The sequence below is a fragment of the Canis aureus genome, chromosome 25, assembly GCF_053574225.1.
Source record: "Canis aureus isolate CA01 chromosome 25, VMU_Caureus_v.1.0, whole genome shotgun sequence".
Lineage (NCBI taxonomy): Eukaryota > Metazoa > Chordata > Mammalia > Carnivora > Canidae > Canis > Canis aureus.
Genome location: NC_135635.1, coordinates 21,204,609 through 21,223,879, shown reverse-complemented (window position 1 = coordinate 21,223,879; position 19,271 = coordinate 21,204,609). Strand labels below are relative to the sequence as shown.

Here is a 19,271-nt window from a genome sequence, read left to right as displayed (position 1 = left end):
CAAAATTATCTTGTACAAGCCCAAATCCTACCACAGGTTCCTACTAACACCCTCTGAGAGGCCCCACAGTTTCCAGGGATATAAGTACAATGTGTAATTAATTCTACACTTGTTAAAGAACAGGTGTGTTCCTGGTGGTCTTTGGCTAGAGACCATTGACCAGTAAGTATATAATAAGAACCGAAGACTCAACTTTTAAACATAGGGGCAGCCCAGGTGGCTCAGTAGTTTAGCACCACCCTTGGCCCAGGGCGTGATCCTGGACACCCGGAACCCAGCGCCACATCAAGCTCCCTGCATGGAGCCTGCTTCTCTCTCTGCCTGTGTCTCTGCGCCTCTCTGTGTGTGTGTCTCTCATGAATAAATAAAATCTTTAAAAAAACAAAACTTTTAAACATGGTTATGGATGGCATTTTTCTAAATCATAAGAAAATAAGAACCCAACAATCCTGGGCTAGCTCTTTGAAAACCAAGGAGAAGAGTCCACACAGGGGGATAAAACTGAATTAGAAATGAGGGATCCAATTGATCTAACAAGCCTATTTCTATGGTTAGGAACATTTTGACACAAATTAAAGTTTTCTTTGGACTAATGACTTGATACTTCAGCTTTATTTCTATTGTAAACCTGATAGTCAGATAGAGAAAGAAGTCAAATAGGATTGACTCAGATCCAGAAATTCTGATTTGATTCACCTCCCCGTATCAATATCCTTATAAAACATAAAGCTGAGAACCAATGTAAAGGCAGTAGTCATTTCAATTAAATATTCCAACCCTTTCTGTCAAAGGGTAGAATTTTGAATGATGCAGTAATAATTCTAGCAATTCCAAAAGAGACTGCTAAGCTCCTAAGAAAATTAAATTATAGACTGTGTCTACTTTACATCAAAATATCTAGCTAAATTGCTAAAATAGAGATATATAGATATGTATATATATCCAGCCCATCAACCAGGTTTTGTCTGTATCACATCAAATTATCCTCAATTTCAGAATTTTCCATTGAATTAAGTCATGTTGTTGTCATAAAGTCATCTTCTTTACAATGTTGAAGAGCCAGCTGAATAATAAATATCTTAATGAAAATTGGCTTTAAAATAAGATTGAGATTTTTTTTTGAGTAGCATGCTTTAGAGTATCAGAAAAATCAGTCATATAGTTTTTTGATGCCTCAATTTCTCCCCATAAATAGAACCCAAATTATTTTCAGCCAGAAAGGATTGTCCTGTTGCCCTCTTTTAATATCATACTGTAAATCAATTTCTCTTTCCGAACTTCTATGCACTTCTGAAAACTAAACCTAGACCTGCCATATCTCCCAGATGCCCACTGACTTCAGTGCTTTATCGTAAACAGCCTCCAAGTTGCTAGAAATCTCCCTAAATACCCATTATTGGACATCTTTTTATAATGTCAGCCATATCATCTTTTACTTTTATAGTCAGAGAATCTCTCTCAGAATCCCTAGTCTTCAAATTTTCTATGAACTTTTTAATTCATTCACATAAACTATAAACAATATATTTGGAATTTGTTGGGGAAAAAAATCATTCCACTCACCAAATTTTTTCCTTCATTTTGAGCATCTCGATAATCAGGATTAAGCTAAAAAACAAAACAAAACCAGTTTTGAATCACTATTAAAAGCATATTAACAAGACCAATTACCTTTAATTCAGTTCACTATTGTATCCTCAACTAAATTTAATATTTAAAAAAAAAACTAAGGAAGTAAAGCATTACTAAATATGACAATTTAAAACATTACCCTCAAACTCTAGTTTCAGGAGACATGATCTAAAATGCCATGTTCATGGCTTTTATTTTTATTAGAACAGTTGACATCTTTGAGCAAGTGAGAGCTGATAATCTCACATCCTCTGAGGAAGGCTTCAAGAGAGTCCATCATTTTGCCCACCACAAAATCTGCCATTAACTGATAACTCATTTTTTAAAAGCAGACCCAAAGGAATGTCTTTGTAACAATGATTCAAGATCATGCTCCACATTCTATATACGCAAGAAAAGAAAATCAAGTAAAAGAAGAACTATATATATGATATGAGGTTGTTAAATCATGAGTATTGTGGGGCTCAGGGGTCAATCCAACAAAGATGGATGAGTTCTGTATATGCTGAGTGTTGGCCCATGCATTTCCAGCTGGCCAGAATCTATACCTCCTGACTCCCACCTGATGACACAGTCCCAAAAGGATGTCTGTATTGTACTGAAATCACTAGTTCATAATCTGTAAAACAACATAATTATAGATGTGTCTCCCTAAATCATGAGTTGTTCACTGGATTTTAACGATATTAATAGGAATTGATTGGTGTATATAATATACAACCGCAAGCATTAAAGTCACCATTTAAAATGTAAGGTCAAGGGACGCCTCGGTGGCTCAGTGGTTGAGCATCTGCCTTTGGCTCAGGGCATGATCCCGGAGTCCGGGATTGAGTCCCACATCGGGCCGCCTGCGAGGAGCCTGCTTGTCCCTCTGCCTATGTCTCTGCCTCTCTCTGTGTGTCTCTCATGAATAAATAAAAATTTAAAAATGAATAAATAAATAAATAATACATAAATAAAATGTAAGGTCAAGAGTCTTTCTCAGAACAACACTTGGCTAGTAGCCCTGAGGAAGGTCCTCTCGACTTACTACTCAATATCAATGAAGGTGCTGAAAGGATCATAAGCAAAACAGAACAAAACAAAAAAGTTCCAATCTCACTGAAAACAAGACTGAAAAACAACTTATGCTCAAAGCTACGATGGACTGACAGTATTCACACAGCAGCTGGTGTGTGGGGAGAAGCAGACATTTCCCTGGGTTTTATCTCGTGGCATACCTCAACCTCACTGCAAACTAATAGCTTCGTGAACACAGTCAGGATACTTGCTGTGGTCGCCACTGTTCATCCATTTACTCAGAGACTCCAAGTATTTGGCCACCAAAAACCTACACAGAAGTGTGTACCGCTGAGAAGCATCGTCAGCCTGAGCAGACACCTGTCTCCCCAGGGCACCCATCCACTGTCCCGGAACCTCTACCTTCTCATGACCACAGAAATGTGACAAAGCTCAGAAAACAAATGAACAGAGTCAAGGGGGCAGGAGATAGCAGAAGGCTTTCTTGAGAATCACTGTCTAAAGAGAAGAGAAAGAACAGTGTCTTCATATGTGGGAATTACACTGCCCAATATGGTACAAATGGTAAAGGGGGCAGGAGAGAGAAGCAAGTGCTACAGAGCCCAGGTAGGCAGAGGTGCCATCTGCTGGACCTGAGACCTACACCAGCAGCGTGTCCTATGGTTGGCCTTTTGTCTGAAGACTGAGAAAAAAAGATGGAGAGTTTTAAGAAATACAACAAAAAGACTATCCACTCAACCCATCTGGTTCTGCATGGAGCCCACTAGTCTGAGAATAAGGAAGGAAGGAAAGAAAAAACAACATGGGACTGATTAAAAAGCATGGATGTTAGAAGGCGAAATTCTTTTCTGAGAATCTTTCTGAATATTTTCTATGGTATGATGCAAAATAAACTTTCAGGAAATGGCTTGGCATATTCAAGAGAGTGTAAGTAAACATTTCCTCTATGTAAAGACAACAGAATAAAATGAGCAGCAGAAAATATAATACAAAAATAATTACATAAATAATATCAAAACATAAAGAATTATAAAAAAGAAGTTAAGAAGGATTTCACTAAAAATGAAAACACAAATACAAAATTAAACTCCATGTTGGCAGCAATAAAAAAAAAGCACAGTTGATGCTGCAGGAAATGAGTGATGCAAAGCATAAAAAAATTGAACAGCCATCTCTCAATACAGAGGAAAGGTATAAAAAAATAAAAATTAGTATAAAGCAAATAGTCATTGGAGGACCAGAGAAGGGCCTATCAATTAATGGATGACAGTTGTACTGAAAAGGAAGAGAAAGCTGGTGGGATACAAGAAATGATCAAAGATAACACAAAATAAAGCTTTGCTCAGCTGAAGAACTGTGTATGGAAAGGTTACCATACCCCAGGAAAATCAACCAAAACAGACTGACACATTCATTTGAGGACAATGAGCAGGGAACACAAAAGGGAAAACAATGCTAGGGACAAAAAATAGAGTCAGAAATTAGGTTTAGACAAAAATGCTTACCATGTGACAGGAGAAAGGATAAATAAAATGTGGCATGTTCAAACAATGGACTGCTACTCAGTAAAAAACATGATGAGCTACTGATACGACAATATGGCTGGATCTCAAAAATACATACAATGGAATACTGTTCAGCTATAAAAAAGAATGAAATCTTGTCATTTGCAACAATATGGATGAACCTTGACAACACTGTGCTAACTGAAATACATCAGAGAAAGACCCATACTGTATGATCTCACTTACACATGGAACCTGAAACAAAGAGAACTCATGGATACAAAGAACGGTGGGTTGCCAGAGGTGGGAGATGGGGAATGAGTGATGTGGGTGAAGGTGGTCAAAAGGAACAAACTCCAATTATAAGAAAGTAAGTCTTGAGAATATAATGTCCAGCATGGTGACTGTAGTTAACAATACTGTACCGCCTATGTGAACGTTGCCAAGAGAGCAGATCTTAAAAGTTCTCATCCAAGGAAAAAAATGTTTATAGCTACCTGTGGTGATGGATGTTATCTAGACTTAACTGAGGTAATCATTTCACAATATATACACACACCAAATCATTATGTTGTACACCTAAGCTAATAAAAGTTTATATGTCAATTATATATTAATTTTTTAAATATTGTAAGTGGAAGAAGCCAGACACTGTATGACTCCATATACACAAGTTTTAAGGTCCAATAAAACTAAACCGTGGTTAAACAAACCAGAAACAGGGGGTGGAGGGGGTGGTATAAGGGAGGGGAGTAGATAGAAAGCAGACCCAGCCCAAGAGTCACAAGACAGGCCAGGTGACAGGTCTCTCTCAGGTTTTAGAACTAACAATGAGAGGCAGGGGAGGGGGTAAGAAAAACGGACAGAGTTCCAAGTTGCCTGTTAGTGCTAGGCCAGCAGCTGGGGAGATCTGAGGCAGAACTTTCTTTTTCTATGGTACATATCTCAGGCTCCTTAAATTCCCTTGAATTACAAATAAAAGAATTAATCCCAAAACAGGATTATTCTTGCTTTTGGAATCCGGGAGTGAAATGTAGAAAGCCAAAAAGAGGGGATCCCTGGGTGGCGCAGCGGTTTGGCGCCTGCCTTTGGCCCAGGGCGCGATCCTGGAGACCCGGGATCGAATCCCACATCGGGCTCCCGGTGCATGGAGCCTGCTTCTCCCTCTGCCTGTGTCTCTGCCTCTCTCTCTCTCTCTATCATAAATAAATAAATAAAAATTAAAAAAAAAAAAAAGAAAGAAAGCCAAAAAGATTGTGAATTAACTGGCCTCCTGTGTACTGATTATTCAAACACAAAAAGACACACTTTTACTTGGTAGTAATGATAGTTCCAACAAAGTGCCCAGGAGGGGCTTATCCAGCTATTTTAGTCAAGCATCAATATTTTGCATTTTTTAATTTGATTTCAATTTGAAGAATTCAGATTTTTTTTCGAATTAAAAAAAAAAAAGCCATACTAAAATTACAGCTAATTTATTTCCAAGAGATATGCAGGATGTATAACCACGGATATATCTTATGGTCAAAATGCTCATTCAGTAAGATTCAGAATAGTTTGCTACAGACACTATGAAGGAAATTTGTGCTGGAAACCATGATATATCCTAATTAAAATCTATAAAGGAACAGGAATTCACATATCTAGGTTGTACACAAAATCATGTGTGCCGTCTGAAATGTAAGTTAAATTCCATCCCAAAGACAATGTTGCTTTCTGAAATTCAGTCTCCACATATTCACCCAGTTGGGGTCACTCATTTCAATGCCTAAGTCAATCCCTAAGGGAAGTCTGGGACTGGACTCCAGGCTCTGCCCTGGAAAAAGATACCCAAGGGCTTTAGGAAAGGTCTTCTAACCTTGGAACTCAGGGTCCTCCTCTGTTAAATGAGAAGTCTATGATCAAAGCCTAATCATACTAAATGTATGTAATTAAATTTTATACATTCATGTCTTTGGCAACAATACTAAAGATGGTGCTATCAATTAGATTTTGCTTCATCTTGTGCCTCTCCGACTGTAATGTGTTTTTTTAAATAATTAATATGGAGTTATTGCTTCAGTAAACTCACGAAAGTGATAATAATAATGAGGATAAAAAGGAGGAAGAGGACGGAAAGAAGGAGGAAGAGGAAGAGAAGCCACCCGAATATACCTATGCCTATATCAGTTCACCAATATTAACTGAAGACCAAATAAATATATGCTTTAATGTATGTTTTAATTATACTGCTGCTTTCCTTCTCTGAATATAATAAGAGTGGTAATATAAAAGTAACTAGACTAAGGATGAACCAAAAAAATATTATTTCTAAAGAAGGGGGGGGAAAAAAAAAGAAAAAAAAAAAGAAGGGGGAAAAAGACATGATCATGTAAAGATTCCTAAATCTTTTAGGACTTTAAAAGAAATATTTCCTTACCTTAAAAATAAATTATAAGTCTGGCATTAGAGAGAGAGATCTAACATGCTATTCAATCATTTATTCAATAAACATTAATAGAACATCTATAATGGGCAAAGCATTGTGCCATATGGTATTTTAGCAAAGACAAAGAGAATATGGTCCCTGACTATAAGACCTTACAATCTAGAAGGGAAAATAAGTTAATAATAAATACAGTTAGCTGTAACATAAAATAGAATGTGACAAGAGATATAAGAATGAATAATTTATGAATAATACAGGTCAGAGGAAGGAGGGATCTGTGTAGGCAATTTTATTCAAGAATTATTCATAGAGAAGGTAACATCTGAGATAAGCCTTGAAGGATGGGTATAATCATAACTGGCAGAGAAAGAAAGGAGTGAAGAAGACACGTAGTACAGAGGAAGTGAATGCCACACAAGTGAGAAAATGAGACTTGTTCAGAGAAGACTCTTAAGTGTCATTTTTGGAATACTTCTTATATGCTTTTAAAGGTTAATTCATTTTCCTTACAATTATCCTATTAGAAGGGATTCTTTTCTTTTTTTAAAGATTTATTTATTTGAGAGAGAGTGCATGCAGGTACATGGAGGGGAGGGGCAGAAGGAGAGGGACAGAATCTCAAGCAGACTCCCTTGCTGAGCGTGAAGCTGGGTGTGGGGGGGGGGCTCCACACAGGGTATCACGACACAGGGCTCCATCTCTCGACCTTGAGATCATGACCTTAGCTGAAATCCAAGTTGGATGCTTAACCAACTGGGCCACCCAAGTGCCCCCTATTAGAAGGGATTCTTCACCCCACTTTACAGATAAGGCCTCTGGGGCATATCAAGTGAAGTCTTCTGAAGTGCAAAGCCACACCACTGGTGAATGGTAGGCTTACTCAGAAGCCCAAGTCTGATGATACCAACACTACATCCTTCAGTTACCATGTTACTTCCCTCCTTCCCTCCTGCCTCCATAAAGAGGAGGGGTGGGATCCAAAGTGGGATCCAAGCCAGCCCAGACCAATGGGGCTTTTAAACCATAGCCTAATGGGTTTACATCTTCAGAAAGATTTTGAATATCACTGGGGAACTGTTTGCAAAACCACTGCATTAAAAATCCTCAACTGGCCATGGTGAGTAGGAGATAGAGATAGAGAATGAACGAGGCAAAGTAACCAAGCACAGTAGTTCAAGTAAAAAGTAGCAGAGCCCTGACAAAAATAATCGTGCTGAATATAAAGGAAAAAGCAGATCAGAAGATGTTACAGAGAGAGTCAATAGAATTGTAATGTGTAAACTGAGACAGAAAAATATGTTTGTCATCCTCTCAAGTTTTTAACACTGAATTGAGAAAATGCACTGTTATGGGGGAAACAATTTAATCTAAAAAAAAAAAAACAATTTAATCTTAGACATATTTATTAAGCCTCAGTGGCAGTGGGATATTCGAGATAAAATTCCTGACCCACTGCAACTGTGGGAGTGAGTACCAGGAAGAGAATATGAAGAGCAAAGACGCAGTACTAACCTCTGAAGGGAGTTCTCATTCGAATGGCCAAAGAGGGCTCGAAAGGAGTCAAGTAGAAAATGTCACAAGTCAGAATAGAAAAGTGGCAGAGAAAGAGAGACAGAGATCATCAACACTTAGGCAGTGAAAACCATGACTGCACCACAATCAAATGAAAGACAATTCCATCTTTCCACCTAACAAAATAGCAAGAAGCAGACAGAACATTTCTAATATACACTCATTTTCTTAAAACAAAAATGTTGGGGATCCCTGGGTGGCTCAGTGGTTTAGCGCCTGCCTTCTGCCTGCCCAGGGTGTGATCCTGGAGACCCAGGATCGAGTCCCACAACAGGCTCCCCGCATGGAGCCTGCTTCTCCCTCTGCCTGTGTCTCTACCTCTCTCTCTCTCTTTCTCTCTCTCAGTCTTATGAACAAATAAATGAAAAATTTTTAAATGTTACTTTTTTATTATGAAATGTGTTTTGATCAATTTTTATTATATAACATTAAAATCATCACTTATACATTTTTAAATAATTATATATGTTCTTTTTTCCAATGCCTGGCATTTCAGAGACAATCTATTATTCTGACAAGTCTAAAAAAGAAAAGAAGGGGAAAATAACCCTTATTAAATGCTTATATGTGCCAGGCACAATTTATATTGTAATATATAACGTGTGTGTGTGTGCGCGCGCAGAGCGTCTGGTATGTATCTTCTTCCATTGTATTTGTTTATATATACATATACATACATAAACATGCAAACCATAAACGATGGCTGACACAGTTAATGGAAAATTAAACATAAGGATACATAAAACTACAACCCAAGCATTCATAAGATTCTATACTGGTGTACAGGTTCTTGAGTACTAAGTTTTTAACTAATTAATTAAATCCGAAGTCTGTTGCATAGTTAGGAAATAAGTGTTTACTGCCATCTGGTGGAAATCTGGCCTATCTACAAACAAATAAATTAGCTGTCTCTGGAAGGGTAATGATCAAATCTTTAATGCATAAAATGATTTGCATTACTCGGTCTCTCTTGTTCTGGGAAGGATCATTATTGCTTTAAGAATACCCAAAGAAAGAAAATGTAGAAGCAGGGGATCAGAAATTGTGATACGTGATTTACAATTGCTCCCATGACTATGGAAGAACAGTTTACTGAGACTCCCATATTATTCCACTCAAAATATGATAAAATTATCCCCCCCACCCCCATTGATATGGTTGGGAACTCTCTTGCACCAATAAGGCGATACAAGTAAAAGATCTAGGGCAATGAGTGTGCTTACAACCATGCTGTGTATTAAATGCAAACATACATGACTATTTCCATTCTTTCCTCTCATGTTACCTTCTTTTTTGTATGGACCACAGAAACTGACATCACAGGAAGGCAGCCTAACAATACGGTACTGTAAATGTACTGTATCGCATTATCTGACAAAGCCACAAATGGCTTCATTCTCTAATTCACAATTAAATACTTTGTTCCACGTTTTGTCGATGAGCTTCTAGCATTGTGTGATTCTCAAAAATAAATTTTGAATTCCCTAAAACAAAATAGCACTATATTTATAGTGCTATTCTTAAATAGCTGGCAGTTTATGTGTTTTGTCTCTATAATTAGACTATAGAAGCTTCCACGAATAAAATGGTCTAATTTCCTTTGGATAGTGTCCCCTACATTTCTACACAAGCAATAGCCTCATTATATTTTTTCTGAAAAACTTAACCACCCTCTAAGTACTGGTTAAAATAGAATATCAGGTTTAGGAGGTGCATGTATAAGTAAAATTGTGAGGGTTTGTTTTTTTTCTCATTTGTGCTTATATTTAAGATTGCAGCCCTTAAAACTCACTGTGAGATTTACTGTGGTCATCGATAGATGTTAATAATTTAAACATTACACAAAATCAGTTATCTCAGATGTAGGTGTATGCTGAAAGTAATTGCAAAGGAGATGTCTCAGTGACTGGATTAATATTCTCTTCTACACTGCAAACTCCCAAAGGATAAGGACCAAGTGTTAATCACCTTTGTTTGTTTCAAAATAGTGCTTCCACCTAGTAGGCAGTTGACAAATGATGGTGTAACATAGGTTAGGGTTTCTCAACATAGGTTGGCCTTACTGGCATTTGGAACCAGACCATCCTTTGTTGTAGTGGCTGCCCTGTGCATGGATGCTTAGCTGCATCCCTAGCCTCTACCCACTAGATGCCAGTAGCTCCCTCTCCCCCGTCTGACAATAAAAATGTCTCCAGACATTGTCAAGTCTCCCCTGGCCAAGTGGATCACCCTAGGCTGAGAATCAATGGTATAGATGAAGCCCCACAAATCTAGCATCGAACCCAAAGACTATCATTATCTTGTTTTGAACTTTGGACAAAGTAAATCACCTCTCTGAACCTGGGCTTCTTTTTTTCTGTAAAGTGAAATGACTGGATGTATAGCCTCAGTCTTTCTCTCTCCGATTCATCCATTAGATTATGTAGTATTTACTGAATATAGATTAAATATTAGACACTATTCCATGTACCCAGTGGTGAACCCTTATATCCCCCCGCCAAAAAAAACCTAGCTTATAAAGAAATATCAGTGCTAAAAAAAAATGTTTTTAAAAAATAATTAATAAATAAATAAATAAGAAATATCAGTGCTAAATAAAAATTATAATCATAATAATAGTAGGAGTAGTGATGGTAATAATAACACTACTCCATATTTTCTGTTCCCTTCTCAATGGAAGTGAAGGGACTTAATAGTTATTGGATATATTTTATGTGCAAGATGCTGAACACTCCATATCTTAATTCTAAAATAATCCCATGTAATATATATTATCATCTTTTTTACACACAAGGGAACAGTGATTCAGAGAGGTTAAATATTTGCTTTAAGTCAGACAGATTGTGAGTAGTATATATGAGATTTTTTTCCCTACCACACTAGCTTTCTTTGCCACACTGGCCAATAGAAACACCATATATTCAAAGGCAATTCAAGAAATTGGAATAATCCAATTTACCAGAAATGCCTCAAGCACATGAAAGTAATATTTCAAATTATCAATTTGTATATTGAGAATAGAAAGGCTGAGGGAAAAGAGTAACACATTGCCAGGAACTTCCTCTAATGAAAAAACAGCTCTGTTCTCAGTTTATTTTTTTTTTTTAATATACCTTTAAAAACCTATCTTGAAAAAATAAAAATAAAATAAAAATAAATAAAAACCTATCTTGTATGACGTTTTTTTTTTTAATTAATGTTCCTCCTCCTTCATAGCCCTGATATGAAAAGTCAGTTCACCCCTACTTCCGCTTCCTGGCTTCCTCATCATTCCTCCACCCCCTGGATTCTGGCTTCCACTAAAAATGCTCTCAATCACAAATGACTGTGTTCTTGCCAAATGCTGTAAATACATTTTGTTCCTGACCTTTTCGGTAGCACTCTCCTTTTTGAAACTCTATCCTCCCTTGCTTGACATTTGTGATTCAGCCCTTTGGATTTTCCAGTTGCTTTTCTAACTTCTCAGGCTCCCCGTCTGTTGTCCACCCTTAAAAGATGATGTTCCCCACAGCTCCACCTTCAAACATCTTCTCACTCTTTTTGTACTGCCTGGTGATGTCAGCCATGCTAATGCTGACCAGCCAGACAATCCCCAAAGATGTGAATCCTGTACCTATCAGGCGTTTTCACCTGGACATTCTACAGCACCTCCAATTAGACATACTCAAAACTGAATGGATTATTTCCCCATCAATGCTGCACCTCTTCCCATTTTCTCTAAATTGGAGAATGACATCACCAGTTCTCCAAAGCCAGAATCTTCCAACTCCTTAACCTTTAACATTTATGGATTACAACTCCATTGTTTCCATGTCCTAAAAATGTCTTCTCCACTCACCCTTCTTGCCATTACCAATGCCACTCCCTTGGTTCAAGTCCTCAAAATATTCTAGAGGTATTAGACTTTTGTCACCTACCTGGGCTCCCTATCTCTAAGGTGATCCCTTCCAGTTGCTTTTACAAAGGCTCCAGAGCAGCTCTGCCAACTGGATCTTTCCCTGTGATGATGGAAACGTTCTATAATGTGTGCTATCCAGGACAATGTAGTTATTGAGACACTTGAAATGTGACTAGTGTAACTGACAAACTGACTCTTCAAAAGTATTTATTTTAATTTAAATAACGAAAATGTGGCTAGTGACTACTGCATTAGCCAATGCAACTCCAGAGTGGTCATCTCCAAACATAAATTTATTTAGAACACAGCTCTTTAAAAATAAAACCAATTCTCCTTAGCTTAATATATATGGCCTGAAAAAAATCAGCTGCCCTACATCTCTGGTCGTACCACTCCCCTCCCACCTTCTAGCACCACTTCCAAACTCACACATATCCTATGTGTGATACACATATGTATTATCCATACAAAACTAGTTTGTACCCGGGCGCCTGGGTGGCTCGGTCAGTTAAATGTCTGCCTTCAGCTCAGGTCATGATCCCAGGGTCCTGGGATTAAGCCTGGAATCAGGCTCCCTCCTCAGTGGGGAACCTGCTTCTCCACCTCCCTTTGCCACTCCCCCTGCTTGTGTTCTCTCACACTCTCTCTGTCAAATAAATCAATCTTAAAAAAAAAAAAAAAACAACTAGTCTGTACAATACCACACACCTCTTTGCCTGTGCAAAAGCTATTCTCACTGCCCGAACATGCTTTCTCTCACTTCCCCACCTGCCTTACTCATCCACCAAGCAGCTCCTCCTCGGGCCTCCTCGCCATTCCTTAAACCTCTCTGGCACATTAGTGTTTCCCCATAAGCACACCACTATTCCTATTGCTATAATACATGTATCACACTGTACTGAGAGCTCTTTTAGGGCAGAAACTAGATTTTCTAGTGACATCGCTGTGTCTACCAAATGTTTACGTATAGCTGTCCAGCCTCAGCCTATAAGCTAACTACTTCAAATTTATTCCCATTACTAATTAGATCAAATTCAAACCTTCCAATCAAAATCTTCAAGCAAAGGAATCCCTCAATAATTTCTTTTAGAACTCCTTTCCTTGAATCAGGCCTCCCTCTTTTCATTGTCCACATATGATTTGGACAGTCCACAACCCTGTGTCTCCTTGACAACTTCTACAATGATTGTCCTTTTGTTTCTCTACCAACCTGTATCTGTTACTTTCTTGGAAAACCAGAAAAAAGTTCACCCCAAGCAAGAGCCTTCTTTGGATAATTTCATGCTGACCTACCTCCACCTGCACACATAATCAGCCTGACATGATCCTGTCTCCTGACCATCATGTGGCCACTTATAGTATACTGTCTTCCAAACTAGGAGGTCAATTCTTTTTTTTTTTTTTTTTAAGATTTTATTCACTCATCAAAGACACAGAGAGAAGCAGAGGCATAGGCAGAGGGAGAAGCAGGCTCCATGCAGGGAGCCTGACGCAGGACTCGATCCCAGACCTCCAGGATCACACCCTGGGCTGAAAGCGGCGCTAAACCACTGAGCCACCAGGGCTGCCCTAAGAGGCGAGTTCTTTGAGGGCAGAAACTCACTCCTCTGCTTCCTTCTCTATAGCATTCCCTACCACATTGTGAATTTATCAGTCACCTAAAAAGCACATATGAAAGATGGTATGAAATCCTAAAGAGGGGGATCCCTGGGTGGCGCAGCGGTTTGGCGCCTGCCTTTGGCCCAGGGCGCGATCCTGGAGACCCGGGATCGAATCCCACATCAGGCTCCCGGTGCATGGAGCCTGCTTCTCCCTCTGCCTGTGTCTCTGCCTCTCTCTCTCTCTCTGTGACTATCATAAATAAATAAAAAATTAAAAAAAAAAAAAAAAAAAGAAATCCTAAAGAGGATGTCTGTTGCTGCTATGAATTCCAAAAATAATTATTCCCAACTCTTGTATTTTCAACATCCTATGATGTATTTTATTTTTTAAGAAGTATCTAGATATTAAAGATAAAACTAAAAACTTCAATAAAAGTCAAGGACCTGTTCTCTCCTATGAATAAGGATATAATATAATATAAGAAAATGAATAAGGCTAGGAAGTTACAAATCCAAATGTTGGGAATGATTTGAAATTAAAGACCCGGGCATTTTTTAAAGCAAAATAAGAAAAGGATAAGCATTGTTTTTTTAACTGCCATCAGAGGCTAATTGCGACCTGTTGTGGTACTAGAACTAGAAATCAATTTTTTTATCAAGTGACAAGGACTACAATAACTGTGATTTTGCCACATTTATAGACACTTTCACATCAGTAGGACAAGCATCGTGAGATGTGACTGTACCAGGACCTTACCTGACCTTAGCTGACAAATGAAATATAAAACTTTAACCTATGGATGCCACTATTCTGAAGCTAAGATTTCTCTTGTACTGATAAAATAGTACACAGAAGCACCCATTCTATTTTATGAGTTAAAATCAGTAGAAAATAAGTTCCTAGCTTTCCATTTTCAGAGATGTATTTAATACTTAATTCTCCTTCTCTCACCTTGCCATAAAAAAAGATGTTATCTCAAGTATTAAAGGTCAAAGAAAAGATCCTACAAGTATACCAGACTCTTTAATGGACAAAATAGCATCTGACATTTAAAGTCATATTCTCTAAAGACAGAATAGTCTTTTAAAAATCTTTTCAAGGAATGAACTGATTTCTATTTCTCAACTTTAAATAAATTCTTTTATGTATCAAGGTCTTGGATCTTCATCAAAGTTAATCATCAAAGTTAATTAACAGTTTAATTCTTAATCTAGGTATTTGAATGTATCAATGATACAAGTTTTAATTGCAGAAATTAACCAATTAATCATGTCAGTTGTCTATAGATTGTCAGTAGTAAAAACAGTCATTGATTGAAGTAAATTAAGAGTCACTAATATAAGATCCAAGATAATTTTGATGTTAATTTCTAATCTTTTATAAGACATCTAATAGGCTTTTCTAATTCTTATTTTAGATTAGATTCTCTACCTTACGGCTTAATTTTGCAGTGTCAAAGTGTTACTTTTCAAAAAAGTTACTTCAAAACATTCATGGTGCAAACAGCCCATAAATTGCAAAGCTATATTTCATTTATTTGAAGAGATTCATAAATAATAAGTCAGATATTTATAAAAGTAAGAGTAATCTCTATTTCTCACAATAAATTTAACCATGCCAGCATCACTTACTGGATGTTTACCACATTATGCCAAGCACTTTACCTCACTTAATTCTCTTAATATTGTTAGTATATAAATGTTGTGATTATTCCCATTTTCCAGAGGAAGAAATTGGATTTTAGAGAGATTAATATGCCCAAACATGACTCCAAATGCCACTCGGATACAAATCACAAAATCTTCTTCCTATCTTCTAAGCTTACAGAATCCTAAAGAGCTTTCTTATATTCATTCATTCATTCAAAAGACATTCATCAAATGCTTTCTAAGTCCCAGGCACCACCCTAGATGTGGGACACCACCCACTGTGAACAGAGTGGTGATCCAAAAATAAACAAAAAACAAAAGAATCCTTGCCTTCAGAGAGCATACATTCTGAAAGAGAATGTCAAGGGAAAAAAATGTACAGTAAATCAAATAGTGGAAAGTACTATGAGGACAACTGTCACAGATTAATAGGATGCAGAGGGTAATGGTGTTGAGTGCTGGTTGAGACAGGGATCAGCATGTTTACAGAAACTTCCTGTTTCCCACACCTTTTTCTCATCACTTCCGCATCCTCACTTCCTTATCCTCCCTCACATCCAAAGCCAAAAGTGAGATAATTAATACTAAAAATTCTAAGGCCAAATTCTGGTTTTGAATCCCAGAAAAAGCCCTAAGTTGAAAAATAGAGTTGAAGAGAGTAGAATGAATGGACATTTTTTTTCATCTAAAAAACAAATATTTTCAAAATTATTTTTACATTAGATAACCAAACTTTAATTAAGTCATTTCTAAAACTTCTATGCTGTTACTTCTATCCACCCTTCAAATCTACCAATTGTCAACATGCTTTGACATAAAAAGAAAAGATTTTATTTGTTTTTACCATTTTTATTAACAGTTTTAGGACAGTTCAGTGTCTTAGGAATAAACACCTTTCTTCTCCAACGGTTTGAACGATAAAAGCCACCCACTAGTGAGACTAGTCTCCGTGAAGATGACCTGAAACTATCAAGGCTCTACGATACCAACAATGAGTTGGTCATTTCTCCAATGCACACATTCTGAAAGGGCGAAGCTAAATAAAAAAGTTTAGGATGAATCGCATCCATATGCAAATCAGATACTCTACTGCACTCGACTTTAAAGTAAACCAACCACCAGTGTTCTGTTATCGTTGTTTTAATTTTTTTAAAGATATATTTATTTATTTTAGAGGGAGAGAGAGAGAGCACACACGTGCATGCGAGTGAACATGTTGGGGGGCGGGGCAGAGGGAGAGAGAAAATCTCAAGTATACTCCTCACTGAGCACAGAGCCCAGTGTGGAGCTCAATCTCACAACCCATGAGATCATGACTTGAGCCAAAATCACAAGTCAGACGCTTAACTTACTGAGCCACGTAGGTGCCACTTGTTGTTTTAATGTTTAAGACAAAAATTATTGAAAGGCTTCAATTAATATTCACATCTTAAGAATAATTGATATGCCAATCCAGATCATAATAGGCAATAATCAAATTTAGTATAATCACCTACAAATACAGCACCTTTCGGAGAACCTAACTGCTTATTTCACTATTTCAGAGTCAAAGATTTAATAGCACTATATCCATGAGTCTTACCTCTGCAGCTAAATAGTTCCCAGTTGCAAGGTGCTTAAATCTGAACAAGCTGTTCCATTGTCCAGCACCCCCGCGGCATGGGTCATGATGAACTACCTACAGACGAAAAGAGCAACAATAATAAAGCACAAAATATCGTCATGTTACTGGCAAGAAGGTGCCAACAGTTTACACAAAGTGCTCGCCTGTTAACGCTAACTTGCCAAATCCAATATATGTTTTCATGAAAGGACAACATGGCAGAAAAACAAATTTTCCCGCAAATTAGCAAGAGACATAACAGTTAACCCACTGTGTGCACGCGTGATGCTCATGTCTTAAGTGTGTAAATACAGTCTTACTCCAAAAGACAGGTTTCCCAGGCTGAAAATGGAAATACTGAGGGGTTCTCCCCCATTTGTTACTCAAATATTCATTCAACAAATCGTAGTAAAAGCTTATTATACACCAGGGACTCTGAGGCAATAGGATCACAGCAATGAGTAAGACTGGAGCTTTCAATAAATGAGATTTGGCAAGTGCCAGGAGGATATAAACAGAGCGCATGACTGGGTAACTAGGGAAGGCTTCTTTAGATGTGGTGATTAGCACAGGCCACTCCAAGATGACATGTGAGCTGAAACCTGCAGGTATAGAATGAATAGTCACATAAGAGATGGGAAGATAGCATTCCAGGCAGAGAGAATCACATATGCCAAGGCCTGGAGCTCTCAACTAACTTAATTTTCCACATGTGCTTTGTTACTAATACCATGTCCTTTGATACCCATTCTTGGATTTGGCCTTGCCCTAGATGCTGAGCCACTAGGCTCACTGAGAATAAAAGAAGATGCTCTGCAGCAGCAGGTTATGCCAGGTGGGTTGGTGCAGAGGCAAGGCCTACATTTTAAAGTCTCAGGATGACTGTGTTTGAGTCCCAGCTCTGTCAGTCACAATGGGATGATCACAGCAAGGAACTGAACATCTTCAAGCCAGTTTCATCATGTTACAAAATGATTTTAACTCATAGGATTTTTTTGAAGATTAAGTACTAGGAGAACTTTTCATTGTTCTCCCCAACCAGTTATCTTCTTTTTGTTAATACTAATCATGCTTGGCCTTCTGCCCCAGCCTCAGATTCTGTGTGTTGCTATATATAAATTTCTAATACTTTTGCTAGACTCTAGAATCTGGGTCTTCCCCTAATCTGATAGTTCCAATAACAGAATAATTATGAAAATACTTCAAAGTGGATGAAGTCTTAAAAAAAAAAAAAATTCTCCCTGTGACCAAAAACCTACCCATCCTACAAGGCTAAGTTCTCAAATCAAACTTCTTCCACAAATCTTTTGCTAATCACACTGGCTACACTCTGACTCCTTTGGGGAAGGAATAGATACGTTTGACACTGTTCAAATCTATTGGTTGCCTCACATGCATACACAACACATTTTGTACACAACTGATGGAGGTTAACAAATGGCTTGAAGCTCATCACAGACCCCAGACTAAGAACTCCTATCCTATACACTAGTAGGTCTAGCAACGCCAGTACAGCTCTCTAGGAGACAAGAGGAGATACAGAAAGAAGGGTGTTTTCATCCATCACAGTGATTTTGGCAGGATGTTATTGGCATGATCCAGCATTAGGTAAGATACTCTATATCCTGCAAGTCACAGGGGAGTTGAGCATATGCTGGACATTGTGTGTGGCACTCAGGACCCACCTCACCCTTCCAAGTGCTCCTCTTTCTGTATCACAGGGGTGGGAAGCCTCACCGGCATGGTTCTCAAGTCATTCCATTAGGGTGGAAAGCAGAGAAAAGTAGAAGAAAGCTTCCTCTTTGGTTCCAGTAAAGGGGTGGCAGCTGCCTAGTGCAGGCTCCTGCAAGATGGTGTAGATGCTTCCTAAAGCACAGAAGACACCTGAGGGCTCAAGGAGTAACTTTTAGCATTGCCAGATAAGACCATGTTCCCTATCCTAGTTTTGCCTGTCCAGTCCTTCCAGTAACATTGAGAGCTAATTTCCTACACCAAATACCTCTTTGCTTGAAGCACGTTGGCCACCCTGACTGATGAAGCACAGCCCACCTCATTCAAACCTCCTACAGAAAGGAGCCTACCACAAATATAAATTGGTAATATGTTCACATATTAAAAAGTCTTCATATCAAGTCAAAGGCTGATAATTGAAGAGAAATTCACTATGGGAAGGGAAGCTTAAATGAATTTGAGGCATTATTTCAGAATTATTAAATAACGGATTCATTCTCTCCATTTTGATCACTTGGTGGGTTATAGAAGTTAGAGTATTTCGACTACATGTTTTGTTGGAAAGGATTACAATGCAATGATACAGCAAAATCTAGAAAACTAATAGTAAATATATGCGAGAAGAGTCACA

General features: G+C 37.9%; 1 protein-coding gene across 4 annotated transcripts in view; it reads right to left on the bottom strand.

Annotated features, from left to right (window-relative positions):
• Nucleotides 1–19,271, bottom strand: part of ITPR2 (inositol 1,4,5-trisphosphate receptor type 2) — a 472,511-nt gene that overhangs the window by 351,888 nt on the left and 101,352 nt on the right. For all 4 annotated transcript variants that reach the window (XM_077870671.1, XM_077870669.1, XM_077870668.1 and 1 more), the window contains 2 exons: nt 16,889–16,984; nt 1,564–1,608 (listed from right to left, as the gene is read on the bottom strand). In XM_077870671.1, coding sequence (XP_077726797.1) covers nt 1,564–1,608; nt 16,889–16,984 — 141 coding nt within the window. The remainder of the gene's footprint in view (nt 1–1,563; nt 1,609–16,888; nt 16,985–19,271) is intronic.